Source organism: Dendrobates tinctorius, unplaced genomic scaffold, assembly GCF_039654945.1.
Source record: "Dendrobates tinctorius isolate UK_male_01 unplaced genomic scaffold, ASM3965494v1 ptg000138l, whole genome shotgun sequence".
Lineage (NCBI taxonomy): Eukaryota > Metazoa > Chordata > Amphibia > Anura > Dendrobatidae > Dendrobates > Dendrobates tinctorius.
Window position 1 is genome coordinate 15,902,099 of NW_027361806.1, and position 21,160 is coordinate 15,923,258.

Genomic DNA, 21,160 nt, shown 5'->3' on the forward strand with positions numbered 1-21,160 from the left:
TCTGAGCATTTACAAGAGTGTGTTCAGTAGAAAGAGTTCCTGAAAAATCATATTACGTTATTATAATTTCATATTATAAGTTATTAAATCTAAACCTAACTCATCCATTATTGTGATTCGTGAGCTTTCCTCTAATCTAACTACTGTGTTTCTCGGCATGAACAAGCATAACTAAGAATAAATAATTGCATTTTTGTCCAGCCAGATACATTAGAAAACCTTTTCATGAAGCATCGTCAACACCTGGCGCACAATTTTCCATTTATTTTAGAACCTGAATCTATTTTTGAAAACCTGAATATTGATAAAGGATGGAACAGAGAAGACATAGACAATGTCTCGATAGTTGACCGGTTGACAGATGATCAGGATTCTGCATGTGCCACAAGCCATTTTAGCAGCAGCTGCACGTACGAAGATGAAGCCGAGACTTCCATATATAGAGATATCTCTTGCCAATCCAGTGTAAAATATGCCACCATAATCGGCAACCCTCATCAAGGCAAGCCAAGCATCAACGAGAGAAAAATTAGCGTCAGCTCCGGAGATGGATGTTTTTTGACAAATAATCCTATCGTTATCGGGAATCTAGAAGAAAAGACACAGGCATTTCTCTTCATGGCTGGATTACATACAAAGGAACCAAAGATGATGTCTTCAAATTCTACTGTATCCTCTGAAGGGTTTTCTGAGCCTACTGATCAGGAGGAAAGTTTTGAAGGAGACAGCCCAGAGAGAAATATGTACTACTTGGGTCTGGATCCCAACGAAAATAATGAACGAGGCAATTATTTCTCAAACAATCCCTTAGTTACCTACCACATCCAAGAAAATATATCATATCAGGAGCTGAACTTTCGGAGAGAAAAGTCTTCCAAGATAATAGAAAATGATTATGGGCAACCTGGTTTTCTGAAGAGGACGTTGCGTCCGTATGTGCCACAGTTTCAGAGCCAGTCTCCGGATGACACAGAGGTGTTTGATATGTGTACGTGATACATAGTGTATAATGCATTACTCACATTAATACAAGAATGAACAAAGATAATCATTTCACAAAGGGTGGATTGAGCATTTGGGTTTCCGAGGGCTAGAGACCGATTGGCTCTGTTGCTTTCCACTTTGGTGGTGGATCCTTGATGTGAATGCCTCCAGAAACCATCCGTGCTCCACTCACAGCATTTGATCTTTAGTTGGACAATCGGCTTAATGTGATGTCACTGCATCTGCCTTGTGGCATCACTAACCCCCGTCTGGAGGGCCAGCTGCAGTCAGTATAGGATATGTGTTGCATTTGTTGGATTCAGAGTAATTTTATAAAAAGCACATTCTCTACATGGAGCAAATTAATTGCATGCTCTCTGTAACCTGGGGTAAAAATATACCCTAAAATGATCCACTAGGACAGGACAAATTACAATTTGGCAACTTAGATAAATGCAGTCTTGGTATTAAAGAGGATTGGTTGATGTTATTCAGACGCATATACATAGTAATACAGTGACCGTGGTGTAGGCATTTTTTGGTCCCTTTAGAGGCCTGAAATGGTTAGTACCAGAAAAAACATAGATTACCTACACTCTATGTACAGGGATTGAAATACATTACAAGACAACTCCACTGTTAACATTTGGCCAGATTTTAAAGGTGTTCTCTTCCTTTAAATTAGAGCAGAAGTCAAGTTATAAACTGTCCATACAGATAACTTACCGTAGTTTGGTATAAGTACAGAATGATGCCACAGCAATTACAGGATGGAGAGGAACATAAGTGCATCTGCGCTGTAGCAATGGACGCACAGTGTTATTATATCACATACTGTACACTTCCATAATTTCTCATTGTCACTCTTTTCTGCATAGAAATTGCTGCCCAGGTGACCACCATTTCAGTGCAAATAGTTCATTGTACTGAACAGGACACATGACATTCTTTCTGCTGTACAACATACTGGCTCTCCATGTTATACAGACTTGTTTTAGATCCCATTCAATCAGAAAGCATGAAGAGATTGTGGCTACAGGAGGAAAACTAGCAATACAAGATAGAAAAGTGCAAAAATTTATTGTACTGTAAATCATTGCAGATCCTTTACATTTCTGACCCATGAGGAAACCTCAAGTAGGAAATTGCCTGGGCCTGAAATTTCCAGAAGAACCTGAAGGCAGATGCTGCAGGTGAAAAGTAGTTTTATATGACATGCATTTAAAGGAACAGGCATAACATTTCTTACATTGTCCCGCTTTCCAGAGCAGAAGCCCCTTGTTGTAGTTGTTCATTGCTGTAGCTTTTAGAGAGTGGGGAGAGTGTGTTCCAGACAGGAGCCTTCGTTGTATGATATCCATAGCCATCTTATAGGCTATACGGACAGGGATGACCCTCATGGTATTTCCACTGTACAGGTTTGGCCAATTACAAATATTCTACGATGTTCTTAACAACCATTTTACTGTATTCTACCAGTAATGTGGTTTTTACCCTATCGATATAAAGCTATTTTTGAATCGTGTGATATATTTTACCCTAAACTTAAAGATGTATAAATTGTAAGACTATTTTTGTATATGTACCCTACATGAAGATGTTCAGATAAATGTTATATTTTTGTGTCTCAACAATCTAAGAGTTATAAAAAAAATAAACAGAAATTATTTAGGTTCGTCCTTACAATGATCTTCATTGATGAATGGGAGTAGAACTTCAAACTTTGATCCCAATCGAGTTTTGTAATCAGTAAATCATGTGTGTACATTTTAGGATCTGCTGTTGCCACTTGCAAAGTTTTTTCTCTACTATGCATCTATCACAGCAAGAAGTCCCAGCATGAAGTGATGCAACAGTTTGAAGTGAAGCAACACTTGAGGTTCATCCAACCAAAAAATGGCTTTAATCAAAAGCATAAGAAAACTGACTGAGCACGTCATCGCCTCCAACAACACTACACAAACCTTGTCAATATTATGCAGCTACCAATCACTCCTTCCCATTACCCCTCTCTTTAAAGGGACATTCTGGGTTAGAAAACGAGAATTTAAATACTGTTTTGGGAAATTTTAAATTATCATGGAAGTAAGGTATTCCCGTTTCCAGGATTAATGTGGAGCACTTACTGTGGAGGACATGACAAGTCAATGCACTGGACAAGGTATCGATTTTAATTGTAAGGCTATGTGCACACAGGTTTTTTAGAGCAGGTCCTCTCCTAAGAAACGCCTTAAACATCTCTCAAAAACCATTTGATAGACTCTCCCAATTCATTTTGATTGTAAAATCACGTTGCCCTTAATAAATTCAGTATTTTACCCTTCGCCACGACAGCACCCACTGGAGGTATCGGATCCGCCCCATTTGGAACAGGAAACCCTACAGGAAAGATAAAAGGGGGCGGTCCGCCTCTCCTCCTCAGTTTTGGTTTCCTGTTCCAAACGGAGCCACGATATCCTTCAGGAAGGATTACCTGGGCCAGGCATGCCGCCTGTGCAGTCTCCATGGGAACGGCAGGGGCTGCGGTCCAGAGGCAGCGTCGGGGGAGATTCCGCTAGACGGCTCCCCCCTCGTCTGGTGAACGAAGGGTGATGACGGGGTCCGGGGAGGGCCGCCCCGTCTCACCCAGGAGAGCGCCGGTAGGCACCGGGACGCACCGCTACTAGGAGCGGTAAGAGCGCCAGTGGCGCAGAAGAAAAAAAAAAAAAAAAAAAAGAAGAGGAAATCTTTTTTAAATGAAAGCGCCAGTAACGGTGGCGGTGCATAAAGAGGGGGACCGCATGGAGAGCAGGGGCCGCACATCAAAGCGGCGCGGTAGCCGGCCGGCGCACAGTCTCCTGACCCCCCGGAAGTAATGGTTGAACTTCCGGGGCGGGATGGCTGAGAGCGCGTCGGGGCATGCGCGCGGTGATCCCAGGGAGGAGGAGCAACTTCCGGGGGGACGATAGGAAGGAAAAAAAAAAAAAAAGGGCAGATTATTTAAACAGCGGCGCAGCTGAGCGGCGATGCAGCAATGTCGTCCCCAACGGAAGCACACGCTCCAGCGGGGGATTCTGCAGGAGGTAGCTCCACCAGGGACCGCAACACCGGCCGCAGGAATGAAGCAGGAGAATCAAGGCCTAGGACGGGATCTCAGCCATCTGATCCGGTAATATAAGGCTTCACTGGGTGAGTGTGCAAGTATATACTCTGCCTACTAAGCTGACCTCTCCTCCCCCCCCCGCCTTGGTGTCCCCTTCTAGACCAAGAAAAAGGATAAATCCAAGCATAAAGAATGTGCATTATGCTCTGAACCTCTCCCTGACTCCTACCCTAAGAAGCTCTGTAAGCAATGCACCAGGGAGACAAAGCAGGGGGCCGCATTGTCGACAAAGGACATTAGAGCTATAATCAGGAAGGAGATGCAGGCTATTAACCGCGCCAAAACTCCCTCAGAGACTGGCAGCAAAAAGCAGTTAACCCTCAGCTCAGAGTCAGAGGAAGAAGGGGGGTTAATCTCTGACTCCTCACTCACATCCTCATCAGACATGGAGGGACGGTCATGTTTCCCCCTAGATAGTGTGGACAACCTAGTCAAATCGGTGAGAAGCACTATGGGGTGTGAGGAACCAAGGGGTGCCCAAACCGCACAAGACATAATGTTTGCGGGATTGGCGGAAAAGAAAAAGGAGAGCGTTCCCGGTTATACCGGCAATTAAGGCCCTAATAAAAAGGGAATGGGAAAAACATGACCTAAGAAGTTTTCTCCCATCAGCCTCAAAAAGAAAGTATCCATTTAGCGATGAGGAGCTATTAAAATGGACCAAAGTGCCAAAAGTGGATGCCGTTATATCCTCTACCTCGAGACAATCGGCTATTCCAGTAGAGGACGCAGGCTTGTTGGCAGACCCGTTAGACCGCAAGGCAGAATCATTGTTGAAGAGATCTTGGGAATCTACCACGGGTATTTTTAAGCCAGCGGTAGCCAGCACATGTACCACTAGATCTATGCTCGTGTGGTTGGATCAGCTGGATCAACAAATCGAGCAAAAGGTGTCCAGAGAAAAATTACGGGCCGCTATCCCATTAATTAGAGGGGCAGCTGCCTTTATGGCTGATGCGTCGGCGGACACTCTACGGCTGGCAGCAAGATCAGCAGCTCTGGTGAACAACGCCAGAAGGGCGTTGTGGATGAAGAGCTGGAAGGGGGACGCGCAATCAAAGGCTAAGATTTGTGCAACCCCGTGTGAGGGTGAGTTTCTCTTCGGGAAATCCCTAGACGAGATACTCGCCAAAGCAAAGGAGAGGAAGAAGGCGTTCCCTGACTCTTCTATCCCTTTCTATAGGAGAACCTTTAAGAGGCGACCGTTTGGAAGAAGGAGGCAAACGGAAAGACCAAATAGATGGGCCGCAAAAGAAGAGAAACAAAAGGGTACCATGTTCAGGGGCCGAAGGGAAAATAGAAATTAAAAAATCAGACCCACCTGTAGGGGGTAGATTACGGTTCTTTTATCCAAAATGGGAACAAATATCCTCAAACCCATGGATTTTGAGTATTATTAAAGAAGGAATGAAAATAGAATTCCTTCAAAACCCTTATGATTTCTTTATCCTATCCGGCCTTAACTGTATGGCCCAACAAAAGGCCCTCGAAGAAGAAATTCGGAGCCTACTATGCAAGGGGGTTTTAGTAGAGGTCCCAGAGGGACAGGAAGGTAGAGGCTTCTACTCTCCCTTATTTTTAATTTCCAAACCAGATGGTACGTTTAGAACAATTATTAATTTAAGGAAGCTTAATACGTTTATAAAAAATTATAAGTTTAAGATGGAATCAATCAGATCCACCATAAAGCTTCTCTTCCCAAATTGTGTGATGGCGGGAATTGACTTAAAAGATGCTTACTATCATCTTCCTATCCATAATAGATACCAAAAATATCTAAGGGTCGCAGTGGTGTTCGATGGCAAGGTCCGTCATTTTCAATACACAGCCATGCCTTTCGGCCTCTCAACAGCGCCAAGAATCTTCACCAAGGTGATGGCAGAGGTGATGGCCTATGTTCGTCAAAAAGATACTTTAATCGTACCTTACTTAGACGACTTCCTAATAATCGTGAACTCAGATTCCCAATGTACCGAAAGAGTGGCTGATGCAATCTCATCTTTGCAGGACCTAGGCTGGATCATCAATATACAGAAGTCCAGGCTTGTTCCGCAACCCCTCCAGATGTTTTTGGGGTTCCAATTGAACTCCATAACCCAGAAATGTCTACTTCCTCAGGTAAAGATTGCACTAACAAAAGAGAAAGTAGAGGCAGCCATAGATTGCCCCTCTCAGAGACATGCGTGGTCTATGTCGCTATTGGGGTCGCTAGATTCCTGTGCCCCTGCAGTCCGGTGGGCCCATTATCATGTCCACACACTTCAGCATCAGATCCTCCAGGAGGAGAGGCGACATGGTGGTCACCTCGAGAGCAAGATAACTCTAACGCAGGAGGTCTTGACTTCTCTGGAATGGTGGTTAGATGATGACCATCTATCCTCAGGAGTCCCATGGGTCATAGTACCATCTGGTATCCTAACCACCGACGCTAGCCCCCAAGGCTGGGGAGCCCATATGGGGAATAACTTTTGTCAAGGAAGATGGAATAGAGAGGAAAGAGAATACTCGTCTAATTTAAAAGAACTGACAGCAGTATACTATGCTCTACATCATTTCCTTCCACAGCTCCAACAGAAACATGTCAGGATCCTGTCGGACAACACCACCACAGTGGCCTACATAAACAGACAAGGAGGTACTCGATCAGAGACTCTGATGTCTTCTGCGGCAAGAATCTTAGACTTAGCCGAAAGCAATTTGTTGTCCCTCTCAGCTCTTCATATCAGAGGAGAGGACAACCAAGAAGCAGATTTCTTAAGCCGACACACACTTCGGCAAGGGGAGTGGTGCCTCAATCACCAAATCTTCCAGGACATAGTAGCTCTATGGGGGCATCCTCAAGTGGACCTCTTCGCCACAAGGGAAAACAGACAAACAAAGACCTTTGCTTCCCTGTCTCCAGCAGATCACCCAGACATACTGGATGCCCTCCAGGCCTCATGGAAATTCAAGCTGGCATACGCCTTCCCTCCATTGATTCTCCTGCCACAAGTGATTCGGAAAATCAGAGAGGAAAAGGCGAGAGTAATCCTGATAGCACCTTTCTGGCCCAAGAGACCGTGGTTCTCGTGGCTACGAATTATGTCAGTGACAGATCCTTGGGTTCTCCCCTCAAACCCCAACCTACTCTCCCAAGGCCCTTTCTTCCACCCTCAAGTGAACAGCTTACACTTGACGGCGTGGAACTTGAAAGGCACCTATTAAGATCAAGAGGGTTTTCGCAATCATTAATTACTACCCTCCTGCAGAGCAGGAAGCAGTCCACAACCCAAATTTATAAAAGAATATGGAAGAAATTCCTACAGTTTCATACAGCATCTCATACAGCAGAAGTCCCGATAGTTCCTATCTTAGAGTTCCTACAAAAAGGGAAGGAATTGGGCTTGTCAGTAAACACACTGAAAGTGCAGGTGTCTGCGTTGGGGGCTCTGTATGGCCATAATATAGCAGGGAATAAGTGGATATCACGATTCATTATGGCATGTGAAAGAATAACTCCGGTTCACATACCCACAATCCCTACATGGGACTTAATCTTGGTGTTAGACGCCCTGACAGAAGAACCTTTTGAACCGATAGATACGATATCCCTTAAATATTTATCATTTAAGATGGCCCTCTTGGTAGCACTGACATCCGCTAGGAGAGTGGGTGATATCCAGGCCCTGTCCATAGATCCACCCTTTTTGCAGGTATATCGGGATAGATTAATATTAAAGCCAGACCCCTCATACCTGCCTAAGGTATCAACAAAGTACCATAGGTCTCAGGAGATACTCCTCCCAACCTTCTTTGAAGATCCCTCCACTCCGGAAGAGCAGAAATTCCACACTTTGGACGTCAGAAGAACTGTCCTAAAGTATATTGAAAGGTCCGAGAGCTGGAGGCAGCGTAGGGCTCTCTTCATTTCTTTTCAGGGCCATAAAAAAGGGTATGGAGTCACAAAGAGCACCATTTCCCGATGGATCAGGGATGCCATTCGTTTAGCCTACTCGGCAAAAAATGAAGAACCTCCGGGAAACATCAGAGCAAATTCCACCAGAGCAATGGCGGCTTCCTGGGCGGAGAGGGGAGACGTTCCAATTGAAACCATATGTAAGGCGGCAATTTGGTCATCCCCTTCTACCTTCTATAGACACTATAGACTTGACCTTTCGTCTACTTCTGACCTAAGCTTTGGCACGACTGTCCTTGGCACGGTGGTCCCACCCAGGTGATGGTCTCTGGAATCTCTCCAGTGGGTGCTGTCGTGGCGAAGGGTAAAAAGCCGGATTACTTACCGGTAATGCTCTTTTAATGAGTCCACGACAGCACCCGCTCACTTCCCTCCCTGCTAGAAATATCAATATTAAAAGTATATCTGCTAAAGTTGGATAAGTAAAGTTATAAGTACAAGACATTGCCTAATCCTTGGCGGTCCTCCTGGTACTCTGAAATGCAAAACTGAGGAGGAGAGGCGGACCGCCCCCTTTTATCTTTCCTGTAGGGTTTCCTGTTCCAAATGGGGCGGATCCGATACCTCCAGTGGGTGCTGTCGTGGACTCATTAAAAGAGCATTACCGGTAAGTAATCCGGCTTTTTGAGTGTTTTTTTTTCCTACTTCAGGTTTGGAAAAATGCCTGGTGGGTTAAAAAAAGAAAGTGCATGTCACTCCTTTGAAATAGGATTTTGATGGGAACGCAGTCCGATGTTTTAATGTGCACCCATAGACTTTAATGTGTGCGCATGGTCCGATTTGCGGAGCCACTCTCAGCGTGCTGCAATTTTTTTCACATGCCGAATCAGCATAATAAAAAAAAAAAAAAAAAAAAAACAGATCTGCACTGCCTCATAGTATAACATTGGGCCAAGTGCAATCCGATAAAACATCACGTAGCACTCGTCCGAGCTATATGTTCTTGTAAGCCAGCCCTAACTGTTTAATACTTACCAAAATTTCCCCTGTGTTGGCACAGGGAAAGTACCGTATTTTTCGCTTTGTAAGACGCACTTTCCCCCCCCCCCACATTTGGGGGGAAAATGGGGGTGCGTCTTAGAAAGTGTACATGTCTTACCGATACCGTGGTTGTAGGCTGCAGGCTGGGATGACACCCACACAGCAACGCTGGGCACTGGAGACACCCGCAGCATCAGCCAGCAACCGCCGGGCACCCGGAGACACCCGGCAGCAGCACAAGACCCCCATAGCAGCACAAGACCCCTGCAGCAGCTCGCCGGACACCGGAGCCCCCTCATCTCTGCCGGCAGCATCACCTCACTCCTGCCTCCTCCAGCAGCAACCCTGGGATCCCGCTTCACCGCAGCCACCACACCCAGTAAGCAATAAGATGCAAGGATAAGAAGCACGACCATTTTATTAAAAAATATTTTCTTATTTTTCTCAAAATTTGAGGTGCGTCTTATAATCCAGAGCGTCTTATAAAGCGAAAAATATGGTAAACACTTGCTGGCAGATTATAGCTGATCTCTGGGGACTCCAGAAGCTCAAACATACTTTCAAATTACAAAAATTAAAAATTATAAAAGCAATGATTTTAGGGGCTCCTTAATTATTCCACCAAACAAATCACTAAAAACTGTGAAAATAATTGAAGTGCTAATATGCCTCATGCCTAAGATCCTATCCCGAGCAAATAAAAATGACTGATTTTATGGTGGTCCTCACCAGTCCTGCAGTAGTTCAGGTGTTATATATCAATCATATAACCCACTGCAGCCAATCACTATCCTCACTGCTCACATACCATACATTAAGGCTAGTGATTGATTCAGCCATCATGTGAAAGTTAAAGCCACTGGACCGGCTGAAAGACTGACAAGGACCACTGGAGCCTTAGCCCTGACACTATGGTTATGTCATTGTGTAATTTGATTGCCTGCTGTTAAATTTCATAAAATCATAGAAAACTCCTTTAAGTGGGAAAGCTCCCATTTATGATATAAGCACAGCCTGTGATTTACTGTGTCAGACCAGAATATGTAATTCACCTTGATCAGCGTGCAAAAATGCACGCGGGAAATGACTCCCCGCTTCCTCCGAGAAGATCCCTACAGCTGACAAGTTAATTGCTCTTAACACTTTCTCAGCAGCCGGTAAAACTTTGAAGAGAAGATGCATAATTATAGCGAGCGCCGTCCTCCGAGAATTTACAGAACAGTCATATTAATTGCATGGATGTTTTCACAGATCTTGGGAGTGACAGAACAATGACTATAAAAAGTACAGACTGTCAACCGCTCGTAATTGTGCTCTTTAGAAACTCTATAAAGTGCCCTGGTGGCTTAAAACAGAAAACGAGCCCGCACCAAGTCTATGAAAATTAGTGACGCCACTTTTCATGAATTGTGGTTCTGGGAAATGACGGGCATTGGTGATAATTGATTTGCATTTAATCCTGATGACTAATGAAAATGCTGTTTACATTAGCCTTAAAATAACTGTGCAGGTGGTGGGTGAGGGCATGGGGCAGCTCGTGGGCTACTGTTTTCCGCTCTTTAGCTGTCTTGGTCTGTGGACCAGACTGGAGCACCAGAGAACTGGATGTGGCCCATGGGCCATACATTGCCCAGCTCTGCCTTTAGAATGATGGTACAGATAAATGTCCTGATTTGGTTATATTGTTTCCAACTCAGCTATTTCCTGACTACTATTCCTTGTCTGCCACTTTCTGTCTGTTTGCCATTTTGCAAGAACACTGCCAGCCCTGAACTTCTCCTTGCTAAATCGCAATCACCACCCATTCTTTGTACTGTAAAGAGGTGTCATATGTCGTCTCATCATCAGTCATTGCTAATGGAGATTTCTTCTGTCTAGTCAAACCCAGAACAATACAAATACAACCAATTCACTACTTTTGGTAAGTTTCTTGTCGCTCTCAGTGCCATTTGCTCACATTTTTTGCAAGCAGAAGCCATTATAAGGTATACACAACCTGCAAGCATTTATGAAAGCATCAGATTTCACAATACAAACTGCATACATAAAGAAGAAGGTTTAGACTTGATGAGACGGCTGTACTTACTTTAAACAGTGTTGGAATAGCTATATATTTCTTTTTCAAAGTTTAAACTCAATATATACCTATCCAGATTAGCAGATCATTAGTGTCCCTCCTTCCTGCTGGTCAGTAAAAGCTACAACTGTATCAGGCTAGATGGGTGGAGAAAACCTATGAGTCCAAGTGTTGTCAATCTCTATTATTTGGTCATGTGGTGACGAAGATTCACTTAGTCATAAATCAGGGTGAACACCATTTACAGGAGGCAATGATGTAGGGGAAAAGAATAAAACGTGGATCTACGAGGACCAAGACAGGTTGGAATACAGGACAACAGATAGTGTTTTCAACCTCACTCGCACCAATTGTTACTTGAGAGCAGTCATATACAGAAACAGCAGAGAAGTAAGCGGTTAAAATAGTTATTATCAGATGTGTATTTGCAATCAGATACTTGCAGCAGGAATATGATTAATAGTATAGACTTAATAATTTTATTTCTATAGTGCCAACATATTCCGCAGCAATTTACATTTTAGAGTTAAATATGAAATCAGTTACTTGCAGCAGGAATGTGATTAATAGCAGAGACATACAGTATTTGCAATCAAATACTTGAAGCAGGAATATAGTTAATAGCAGAGAGGTATATGCAATCAGATATTGCAGCAGAGATATGGTTTACTAGATAAACACACATAAGCAACCTTCACAAAGCTTTAGGATTTTTATGAGTCCACCAACGTCTCTCAATATCCAACTAAATAAACTTTTTACCAGCATTGAAACTGACAGCACAAATGATTATCTTTTATTATCTGAAGTTCTTAATTGCAATACTTAAAACAGCTAAAACAGCTAAAACAGTAAAACAGCTAAAATAGCTAAAATAGCCAAAATCTCAGTTCAGTCCATTAAATTTAATTTGTATAAGACCTGAGATGTCCAATTCCATCTTCAACCACCATAGTTTTGTTTTTTCAGTTTCCCCCATTAAAGGGAACCTGTCAGCAGGATAGTGCTGAGTAACCTACAGACAGGGTCAGGTTGGCGCTGTTATACTGATTAAAATGATACCTTGGTTGATGACATCCATCTTGTGGTTGTTGTTTAATCTGTATTTGTAGTTTTCAGTTAATGAGATTCTCGTGCTTCGGGGCGGCCTGTGGGGAGGTCTTTATTAGAGTTAACCGAATATCTTCGGTTCTCCGCTTATTTAGCAAGCTATAGTGCTGGATGAATAAGCTACAGCTGGAACCCGGCTTCCTGGATCGCGCCGACTGAACAGCTGATCGTCGCCACAGCTGCATGTGTCGCCCAACACACAGGCTCTCCATGCATGTGCTGTGACAGTGACACAGCCGCGACACATGCAGCTAGCTGCGGCAGCGATCAGCTGTTCAGCCCCTGCGCAGTAGCATCTATCGGATCGCCAATAGATGCTACTGCCAGGCATGGTCAGTGCCATTTTGAGAAAGATTTTTTTTCTGAAGAAATTGAGATAACTAAATAAAATAATTAAATGGATATTATAGATGCGATCATGCTACAGCGCAAGCTCCTGCCGAATATGATTTTTTTTTTTAAACTATATTATATTCAGTATGCAAAATAGGGGGAAGGTCACTGAGGGATCAGTGGACTGTCACAAGCCATACAGATGAATATGTAAGGAGAGCACCATATGAAGACCCCCCCCGTAGGCCACCCCGGAGCACGAGCATATCATTAACTGAAAACTACAAAGAAAGATTAAACAACAACCACAAGACGGATTTCATCAACCAAGGTATCATTTTAATCAGTATAACGGCGCAGACCTGACACTGTCTGTAGGTTACTATCTCAATCCTGCTGACAGGTTCCCTTTAATAACAGTATTTGGACTTTGTGCAGGGGATAGGGTTTACAGCAGAGACATATATGCAATTATGTAATTGCAACAGGGATATGGTTAACACCACAGACGTATATGCGAACAGTGACCTTGGTAGCAGAAATGGACTAGTTATTTGTAGTTTAAATCCACAGAGCTAAGACAGGATTCACAGGTCTGAGCCAGGAGATACAAGTTATATATTGGAAAGCAGGCAGGAGTTGCTGGGAATAAAATTGATACCTGGCCAGAGCAGAGTCTTCAGATAAATGAGGCTAACTCCTGCTAATGCACGTGGCAGCAAGATGCAATACTTTCCTCAATACTCAAGCAGTTGGCAGCTGCCTGAGCTAGCCTTAAAATTCCTCGGGTGATGAGGTCAGATTTTTGCTGGTTTACAAGGGTACCCTGGCACTGAATAGCATGGAGGGACCTGGTTGTAGGAGAAGGGAGCAAGGCCCGGCGCTGGGTCTGGTACAGATAAGTAACACTCTCACTCTTTACCTAGACTCATAAAATGATCATTTTAATATCACGACTACTACACAGCCACTCTGACATTGATTTTCATATCACAGACTAGCTTTGTCAGATCTAGAATCTACATAATATATACAGTTTGCATTGAGAAACCTGCTGACAGATACACTTTAATGACATTTCTATACTTGCCAACAGTCCCAATTTTTGTGGGTCTGTGAAACAGGGTGGTTCTATGATCATTTTAGGAAGGAGCAGTGGACAATTGTATATCCAAAATTATATTCCACAAAAAAAAAAAAAAAGCTAGAACTAATCAAGGAATAATTTACTGATTTGAAAAATATATATATTTTTTTTTTTAAAACTTGGATCTTAAGCCCCCGTTAAACATAGCGATATCGCTAGCAATATCGCTGTAAAGTCACCGATTTTGTGACGTAGCAGCGATATTGCTAGCGATATCGCTACATGTGGTACTTACCTCCGACCGGCTCCCCCGCTGATTATCGCTGATCGAGCGAGAAGGTCCTGGATCATTTCTCGTCGGGCGCTTCCTGTGGCGCCGACGAGCGACGCGTGGACGCGGGCGGGAGGATGTCAGGATCGCCGCGTCTGACAGGTAAGTAGCGACCCCCGACCCCTGCTATGTCGCTGGTGAGATCTGCCTGTGTGGCAGCTAACTAGCGACCACTTAGCGATGCACCAGCGATCCATATCGTTGTCGGGATCGCTGGTGCATCGCTAAGTGTAACGGTACCCTTAGCCTGTCATCAGCTACAGATGAAGTGGTTTGTGATGCCTACATATAATGGAAAAAAGCAATGGAGAAAAGAACCCTTTAAATGTATATTTTCCATAGACGACTTAACATTATAGTGTAATGAATAATAAAGTAAATATGCAGACACTGGTACTGTAACAATACCATGTGCATGAGATCCCCACTGAGATTACAGTATCCAGCTCTGTGTCTGATCAAACAATTCTCTATTGTATCTCATGCACGGCTGGGGCACCAGCATCATTCCCTATAGGCCAAAGAGCCCCCCCCGGCTTTCATATCTCTTACATTTTTATTACATTTTATTTACTTTGTCACTTGTAATACGTATAAATGGAGCTGTTATTGCCATGAGATTTAACTGTGTGGGTGGATTAGATCAGAGCCGAGTTCAACAGAAAAAGGAAAAAAAAAAAAAAAAAAAATTCTACAGCAAATTAACGACATCACTGATGGTAAAAATATCTTCTGGATCAAATACAGAAACTGAATCTAGGGTGCACACCTGCCAAGCTGTTCTGGCTCAGTAACTCAGAATTGTTTTTTCTATCTGTTCGTAAAATACAGCCAAAAATCCACTGCAAAATACCGAGTTATATAATTCATCCTGTTGCTCCTTTAAGAACTTATAGTTTTGGTTACAAAACAACTTTCAATAAATTTTAAAGTAGCAAACAGAAGAAATAATAAAAAAGTTTTCAATAAGAGGATATGTCACCAGAAGACTAATCCACTATGGAGAAACATAGACTTATCACTGGACAAGGGAAGGATTAGGAAAGCAGAGTTTGTTTGGGGACACACCAGGCTTGACGAAAGGTTAGCAGGAGTGGATTGCAACCTGTAAACACCCCATATACATTATACTATTTCATTGGAACCTGCTGATGTTAATGGGTTTTCCTGTTTGGGGGCCCAGGACAATTGATTGTTGGGAGAGTTAGACTATATGCACACGTTGCGGATTCTGCTGTGGATCCGCAGCGGATTTGGCCCTGCGGATTCGCAGCAGAACTGCATGTGATGTACAGTAGCATTAAAGGCTATGGAAAACAAAATCCACAGTGCGCATGCTGCGTTTTTTTCTGCGCAGATTTGCTGTGGAATGAAAAATGCAGCATGTCACTGCTTTTGTGCGGTTTTGCTGCAGCTTTCCACCGGCTCCATTCTAGAAATCCGCAGGTGGAAAACCGCAGGGGAAAACCGCACAAAAAATGCACTAAATCCGCAGGAAAAATGCAGGTCATTTGACCTGCGGATTTAGTAAAATCTGCACGGAAAATTCCACAGCAGAATACGCACCGTGTGCACCAATGGCAGATCTTAATAGGGGCGGATGGGGCGGTCGCCCCGGGCCCAAGGTTTTTTGGGGGCCCAGGGCAGTGGCGTATCCAGGGGGGCGCAGTCGAGCCGCCTGGCCGCCTAATGCAGCGGTCCGCAGTATGCCAGTATCTCCCTCCCCCCCCCCCCCCCCGGCGGCTGTGTTCTGCCGCTACCAGTCCTGGGAGTCGGCGGTTCTCTGCGTCGGCTGTCAAGCTGACAGCCGACGCAGAGGAGGCCGCGCCGACTCCCAGGCAGCAATTGTACTTGGCGTCTATAGACGCCAGTACAATTGAAGCTCTGACCGCCGGGTCAGAGCGACGTCAGCAGCGTGATCAGGTCATGTGACCACGCTGCTGACGTCACTCCCGGCGCCCAGAGCGAACGCTGGTGGTAAGTGTGCTCCTCTGTGGAGCTGAAGAACCACCGAAGATGGGGATGGGGTTAATGAGCGGAGATGGGGGTTAATGAGTGGAGAGGGGGGTTGAGTGGAGATGGGGGTTAATGAGTGGAGATGGGGGTTAATGTGCGGGGGTTAATGAGTGGAGATGGGGGTTAATGAGTGGAGATGGGGGTTAATGTGTGGGGGGATTTGGGAGTAGGGACGAGGGGTTATTGAGTGGGGATGGGGGGTACTTAATGTGTGTGGGGGATTGGGGATGGGGGGGATTTGGAGTGGGGATGGTATTTAATGTATGTGGGGAGATTTGAGGACACAAAATGAAGAGTATGTATGAGGGCATGTATGAGGAAACAGTATGGGGGATGGGTGCAGACAGTAAGGGGTGCGAACGGGTGAATGCATGTGGACACAGTATGGGGAGTCGGGGATATGTGTGAGCAGACAGTATAGAGAGTGAGGGGGTAAATATATGAGGAGACAGTATGAGGAGGGAGGGGAATAGTGTGAGGTGACAGTATATTGCAGATATTTGTATTTAGGGGCATTATAATGACACTTCTATCTTTAAGGGGATCGTGTGGAGATTTGCTGCAGAAGACCGGAGAAGATGGAAGTCTGCAGAGACGAGATGTGGATGAGCAAACTCATCATGGGGTCTGGACAAGAAGAAGAAAAGGAGAACGACTCCAGAGATGACATCATCTATAAGGTACCTGGATGTAAATATTATTTGTGATATTGACTAATTCTCATGTTTTTTATTTATGTCAGGAGCATTACAGGGGTTGTCCAGGTCTGTGCTGAGTCTGCAGACATTCTATGTGACTGCAGACTTCTTAATTCTCACAGTGCTCACTGAATGCTGTCAGGATTCTCTCGTGCTGGTAATTTACATACATGCGGTCACATGCTGACTAGACATGTGTGGCCTCACTCAATGAAAGTGAACGGAGCGAGGCCGGGCACGTCTAGTTGGAATGTGGCCAGAAGTATACAAATCACATACTTGTGTTGACATGACTGTATATCGGCAAGGGAGAATCCTAAATGTGTGCAGTGCATTCGTTGTGAGAATTCAGAAGCTGCCATGTCAGGATTCAGCTCTGCAGGTTCCAGTACTCATCACATGGACACCTCACTCATATGCGATTTTCATAGCTATGGTCCTGTGACAACGAGCTTCTCTTCCTGCCTTCAGTTTTTTACTGAACATTGAGAGCATTAGGGAGAGCAGCTCGTGGGTACATGACTAACTGGGCAAGTCGCATATGTACTTGGGGGGGGGGGGGGTACACGTGGTGGAATGGTGGCGGGTTTTCCGTATGGACCCGCAGCAAACCAAGTGCTGCGGTCCGTACGGCTGTCAATTCCCGCACGGGGACCGCAGCGCTCAGGTGGGAAGGGAGGTACAGGGGCCCAGGTTTTATGAACAGCCCCGGGCCCATAGTCCACTTAATCCGCCACTGGTGTGCACATAGGCCATGACGAATACTTAAGGCTATCTCCCTGAGATAAGCCGCTGCTAGACATGTCAGAGAAAGCCAGTTGAGATGGATTGGCCAGCAGCCATCTAGTGTGTATGACGGGATTAGGTATAACTTTAAAATTTGACACAAACCCTTTTATGCACTGTTCCAGTTTTGTGTAACAAGCACCATCATAAATAAACTGTGCTGTATAAATGATACTATTGAAACTAATGCATCACTGCAGATCATCCAGACTGCACACGGCTGGCGGAGTTTCCTTCCAGTAACAAAGTAAATAGAAAGATAAAAAGTCCATTATCTTACTAAAAGTTTCCAAATACAATTTACATCATGCATTACAGGAAATAAAGTTCTGTATCTGTACTAAGAGCCTGAAAAGGATGACATTGGCGAAGTCTCTAGTGACATGCACCACTGATTTCTAAACCGAAGAGACTCTAGATAAAGATATTTCTCTTACTGAAAATCTGAAACAGCATTGCAAGATCATAGTCATTGATATTAATAGTCTACAATGTTACTAGTTTAAAGAAGCACGCTCAACAATATTCTTTCCCTAATCCTGTCTGTCTATGAAGAGTAGATGCGTTAATAATCTTAGTGATCGGTGTCGTCCTTAGCTTCTAGTATCACTCTGGTCCTCTGTAATGCACATGCGCCAGGAGAGGACAAATAGGGGATATGATCCAGAAATATAGTCGGTGCATGCACACTACAGTACTTTGCTCTGCACTCAGCAGCGCAGAGCGAAGTGTGCCTGCGCAGGAGTGTGATTGGAGGACACAGTGTGAATGATGTAGGATGCATCAACCACATTGAAGCAGGGAAGGAGAATGACGATTGCAATAAGAGAGGATGCGCTGGATCAAGACCAGGGGGTATAATAAAAGGTATTTTTTGTGCTATGCAGAGAGGATTGACGACTTACATACACCTTACTTGACTGCCGTAAAAGAGGCCTGTACTTCATATAGGGAAAACCCGCTGACAGGTTCCCTTAAATCTATGGAATTAAACAGAGAATGTTCCCATTCATCAGCTGGAAACAGATCCTGAAATATCTTGAGGAACTGATGAGCAAAGTACAATGAAAAAAACTGAATATCCTGTTAACTACTGATTGCCCATTTCCAATATTCTACCCTCATACCATAAAAATTATGAAAGATGAAGAATCAACATTCTCCTTATGTTACTGAGAATTTCTAATAAATGAATTGGAGGTTGTTTGTTTATTTCTACTAATGAGGTGAAGATTTCTCCTATACAGCAATTATGTCTAGAATGGCAATTAGCTGTTACCATAGAGGAGGATGGTAAAGCTACTTATACGACCTAATTATACTATATTTTCACTTAGTTTACATGCATATTTTGATTTATGATGTTCCATATCCTAGGGCCATAGAGATCTTTTTCATGCTTTGATATCTGCAATTAATGTTCGATTGGGTTAATTGCAGGTTTATTAGTAAATAAATACAAAATAAGAAATCCTATTTCTGTCTTTGGGAAATATTATCTCTGGATCTTTCTCATCAAGGTAGCTCACTGAACCAAACTCAGTATAGCAAGATTTTGTAATAGCTACCATGTGCAACAATGTAGATTTTAATATATTCATATTTTTTTCTTATTTATTCCCTGAGCTAACGGTATGGGTAAACAGTGGGGAGTGACTGCCCAAATAAATCTAAGGACTGTATCTAAAATTGCCAAATAAGTGAAAATAAAAATATATACAAAACGAATAAGAAATTAATAGACATAAATAAGCTATATTGTTACATGTATTTACAACTATACTGAAGGGTTAGCTGTGGGCCAATTTAGTAATATTACTTCAGGCAGTAACTTAAAGGGTTAATCAGACAAAATTGTGTTATCCCCTGGATTGGGGACAATTTACTGATTGCTGGAGATTAAACCATTTGGACCCCCAGTAATCCTGAGAATGGGTCTCTGGAACTTGGGACATTACACAGAAAACTCTGAGACTCTCAGTAATCCCCAAAACAGTGCCCTGAAACTCGGGTAACAGGCTTGAACAGAGCGGAAGAGTGCATGTTTGAGCTATGTTTTATTCATTGTCTGTGCAATTCCCGGGCAAAGCAAAGTGCAGCCATGGACAATGAACTAAGCATAGATTGAGCTTGCGCACCTCTGCTCCATTCGACACAAGGCTCTGCAGAATCGAGTTCCAGAGCCTCATTCTTGGGGGTTCCCAGCAATCAGAAAGTTATCCTCTATTCTGCGGATAAGGGATAACTTCATATTTTGTGAATAACCCTTTATAGTAGTTGTCTCTTAAACAGTATTTATTAGAGTTGAGCGAAACGGGTCGAAAAAATTCAAAAGTCGCCGACTTTTGGCAAAGTCGGGTTTCATGAAACGAAACCCGACCCTAGGATGAGGTCGGCCACGAGGTCGGCGACTTACGCGCCAAAGTCGCGTTTCAAAAGTTTGTTTTGCGCTCTTTTTCAGCCAATCAGGATCCACGGACACTGTGGGCAACGTGATGACATAGGCACGGGTCACCACCATCTTTCAGAAGGGCATGCAAGTGATTGGCTTGCTTTGGTAGGCGTCACAGGGGGTATAAAAGGGCGTGCACGCCGACCGCCATCTTACTTCTGCCGATCTTAGTATAGGGAGAGGTTGCTGCTGATTCTGTAGGGAGAGCGTTAGGCAGGGAAGAAGACAAAAAAACTGCTTCTGCTGCTAGCGATTTGGCCTGCACAACACACCAGTCACTGTGTGTGCAGTGCAAGGGGAGGCTATATAGTGGTGTATCAGTGGTGTTGGTTGTTGGGCTGCCTTCTAAGGCTTCCTGACATTCCTGCATTGCTGTTTACCCACTGCTCTGCAAACTGCTTTTTTAAAAGCAATCCAATCTCCCTTATCCTCTAGTCACTTTTGTCACAGCTGTGCCATCGAGCCTGTCACATAGCGCTCAGATATTCATTGGGCCTCACACAATCCAAAAGTGTCCAGTGTCCAAAAGTGTGTGCAGAGATTCAAAATCTCCCTTATCCTCTAGTCACTTTGGTCACAGCTGTGCCATCGAGCCTGTCACATAGCGCTCAGATATCAGTGGGCCTCACACAATCCAAAAGTGTCCATCCAGTGTCCAAAAGTGTGTGCAGAGATTCAAAATCTCCCTTATCCTCTAGTCACTTTGGTCACAGCTGTGCCATTGAGCCTGTCACATAGCGCTCAGATATCAGTGGGCCTCACACAATCCAAAAGTGTCCAGTGTCCAAAAGTGTGTGCAGAGATTCAAAATCTCCCTTATCCTCTAGTCACTTTGGTCACAGCTGTGCCATTGAGCCTGTCACATAGCGCTCAGATATCAGTGGGCCTCACACAATCCAAAAGTGTCCAGTGTCCAAAAGTGTGTGCAGAGATTCAAAATCTCCCTTATCCTCTAGTCACTTTGGTCACAGCTGTGCCATTGAGCCTGTCACATAGCGCTCAGATATCAGTGGGCCTCACACAATCCAAAAGTGTCCAGTGTCCAAAAGTGTGTGCAGAGATTCAAAATCTCCCTTATCCTCTAGTCACTTTGGTCACAGCTGTGCCATCGAGCCTGTCACATAGCGCTCAGATATCAGTGGGCCTCACACAATCCAAAAGTGTCCAGTGTCCACAAGTGTCTGCAGAAATTCAAAATCTCCCCTGTC

General features: G+C 44.1%; 1 protein-coding gene and 1 long non-coding RNA gene across 3 annotated transcripts in view; one reads left to right on the top strand and one right to left on the bottom strand.

Annotated features, from left to right (window-relative positions):
* Nucleotides 1-2,670, top strand: part of LEPR (leptin receptor) — an 84,392-nt gene extending 81,722 nt beyond the window's left edge. Inside the window, exon 19 of one of the 2 annotated variants that reach the window (XM_073544704.1) lies at nucleotides 206-343. In XM_073544704.1, coding sequence (XP_073400805.1) covers nucleotides 206-214 — 9 coding nt within the window. In that variant the 3' untranslated portion in view covers nucleotides 215-343. Of the gene's footprint in view, nucleotides 1-201 lie in introns of both variants that reach the window. The other variant, XM_073544703.1, reaches the window with a different exon arrangement.
* The window catches only part of LOC141048750 (uncharacterized), a 190,857-nt gene that overhangs the window by 150,833 nt on the left and 18,864 nt on the right, over nucleotides 1-21,160 (bottom strand). The window lies entirely within an intron of this gene.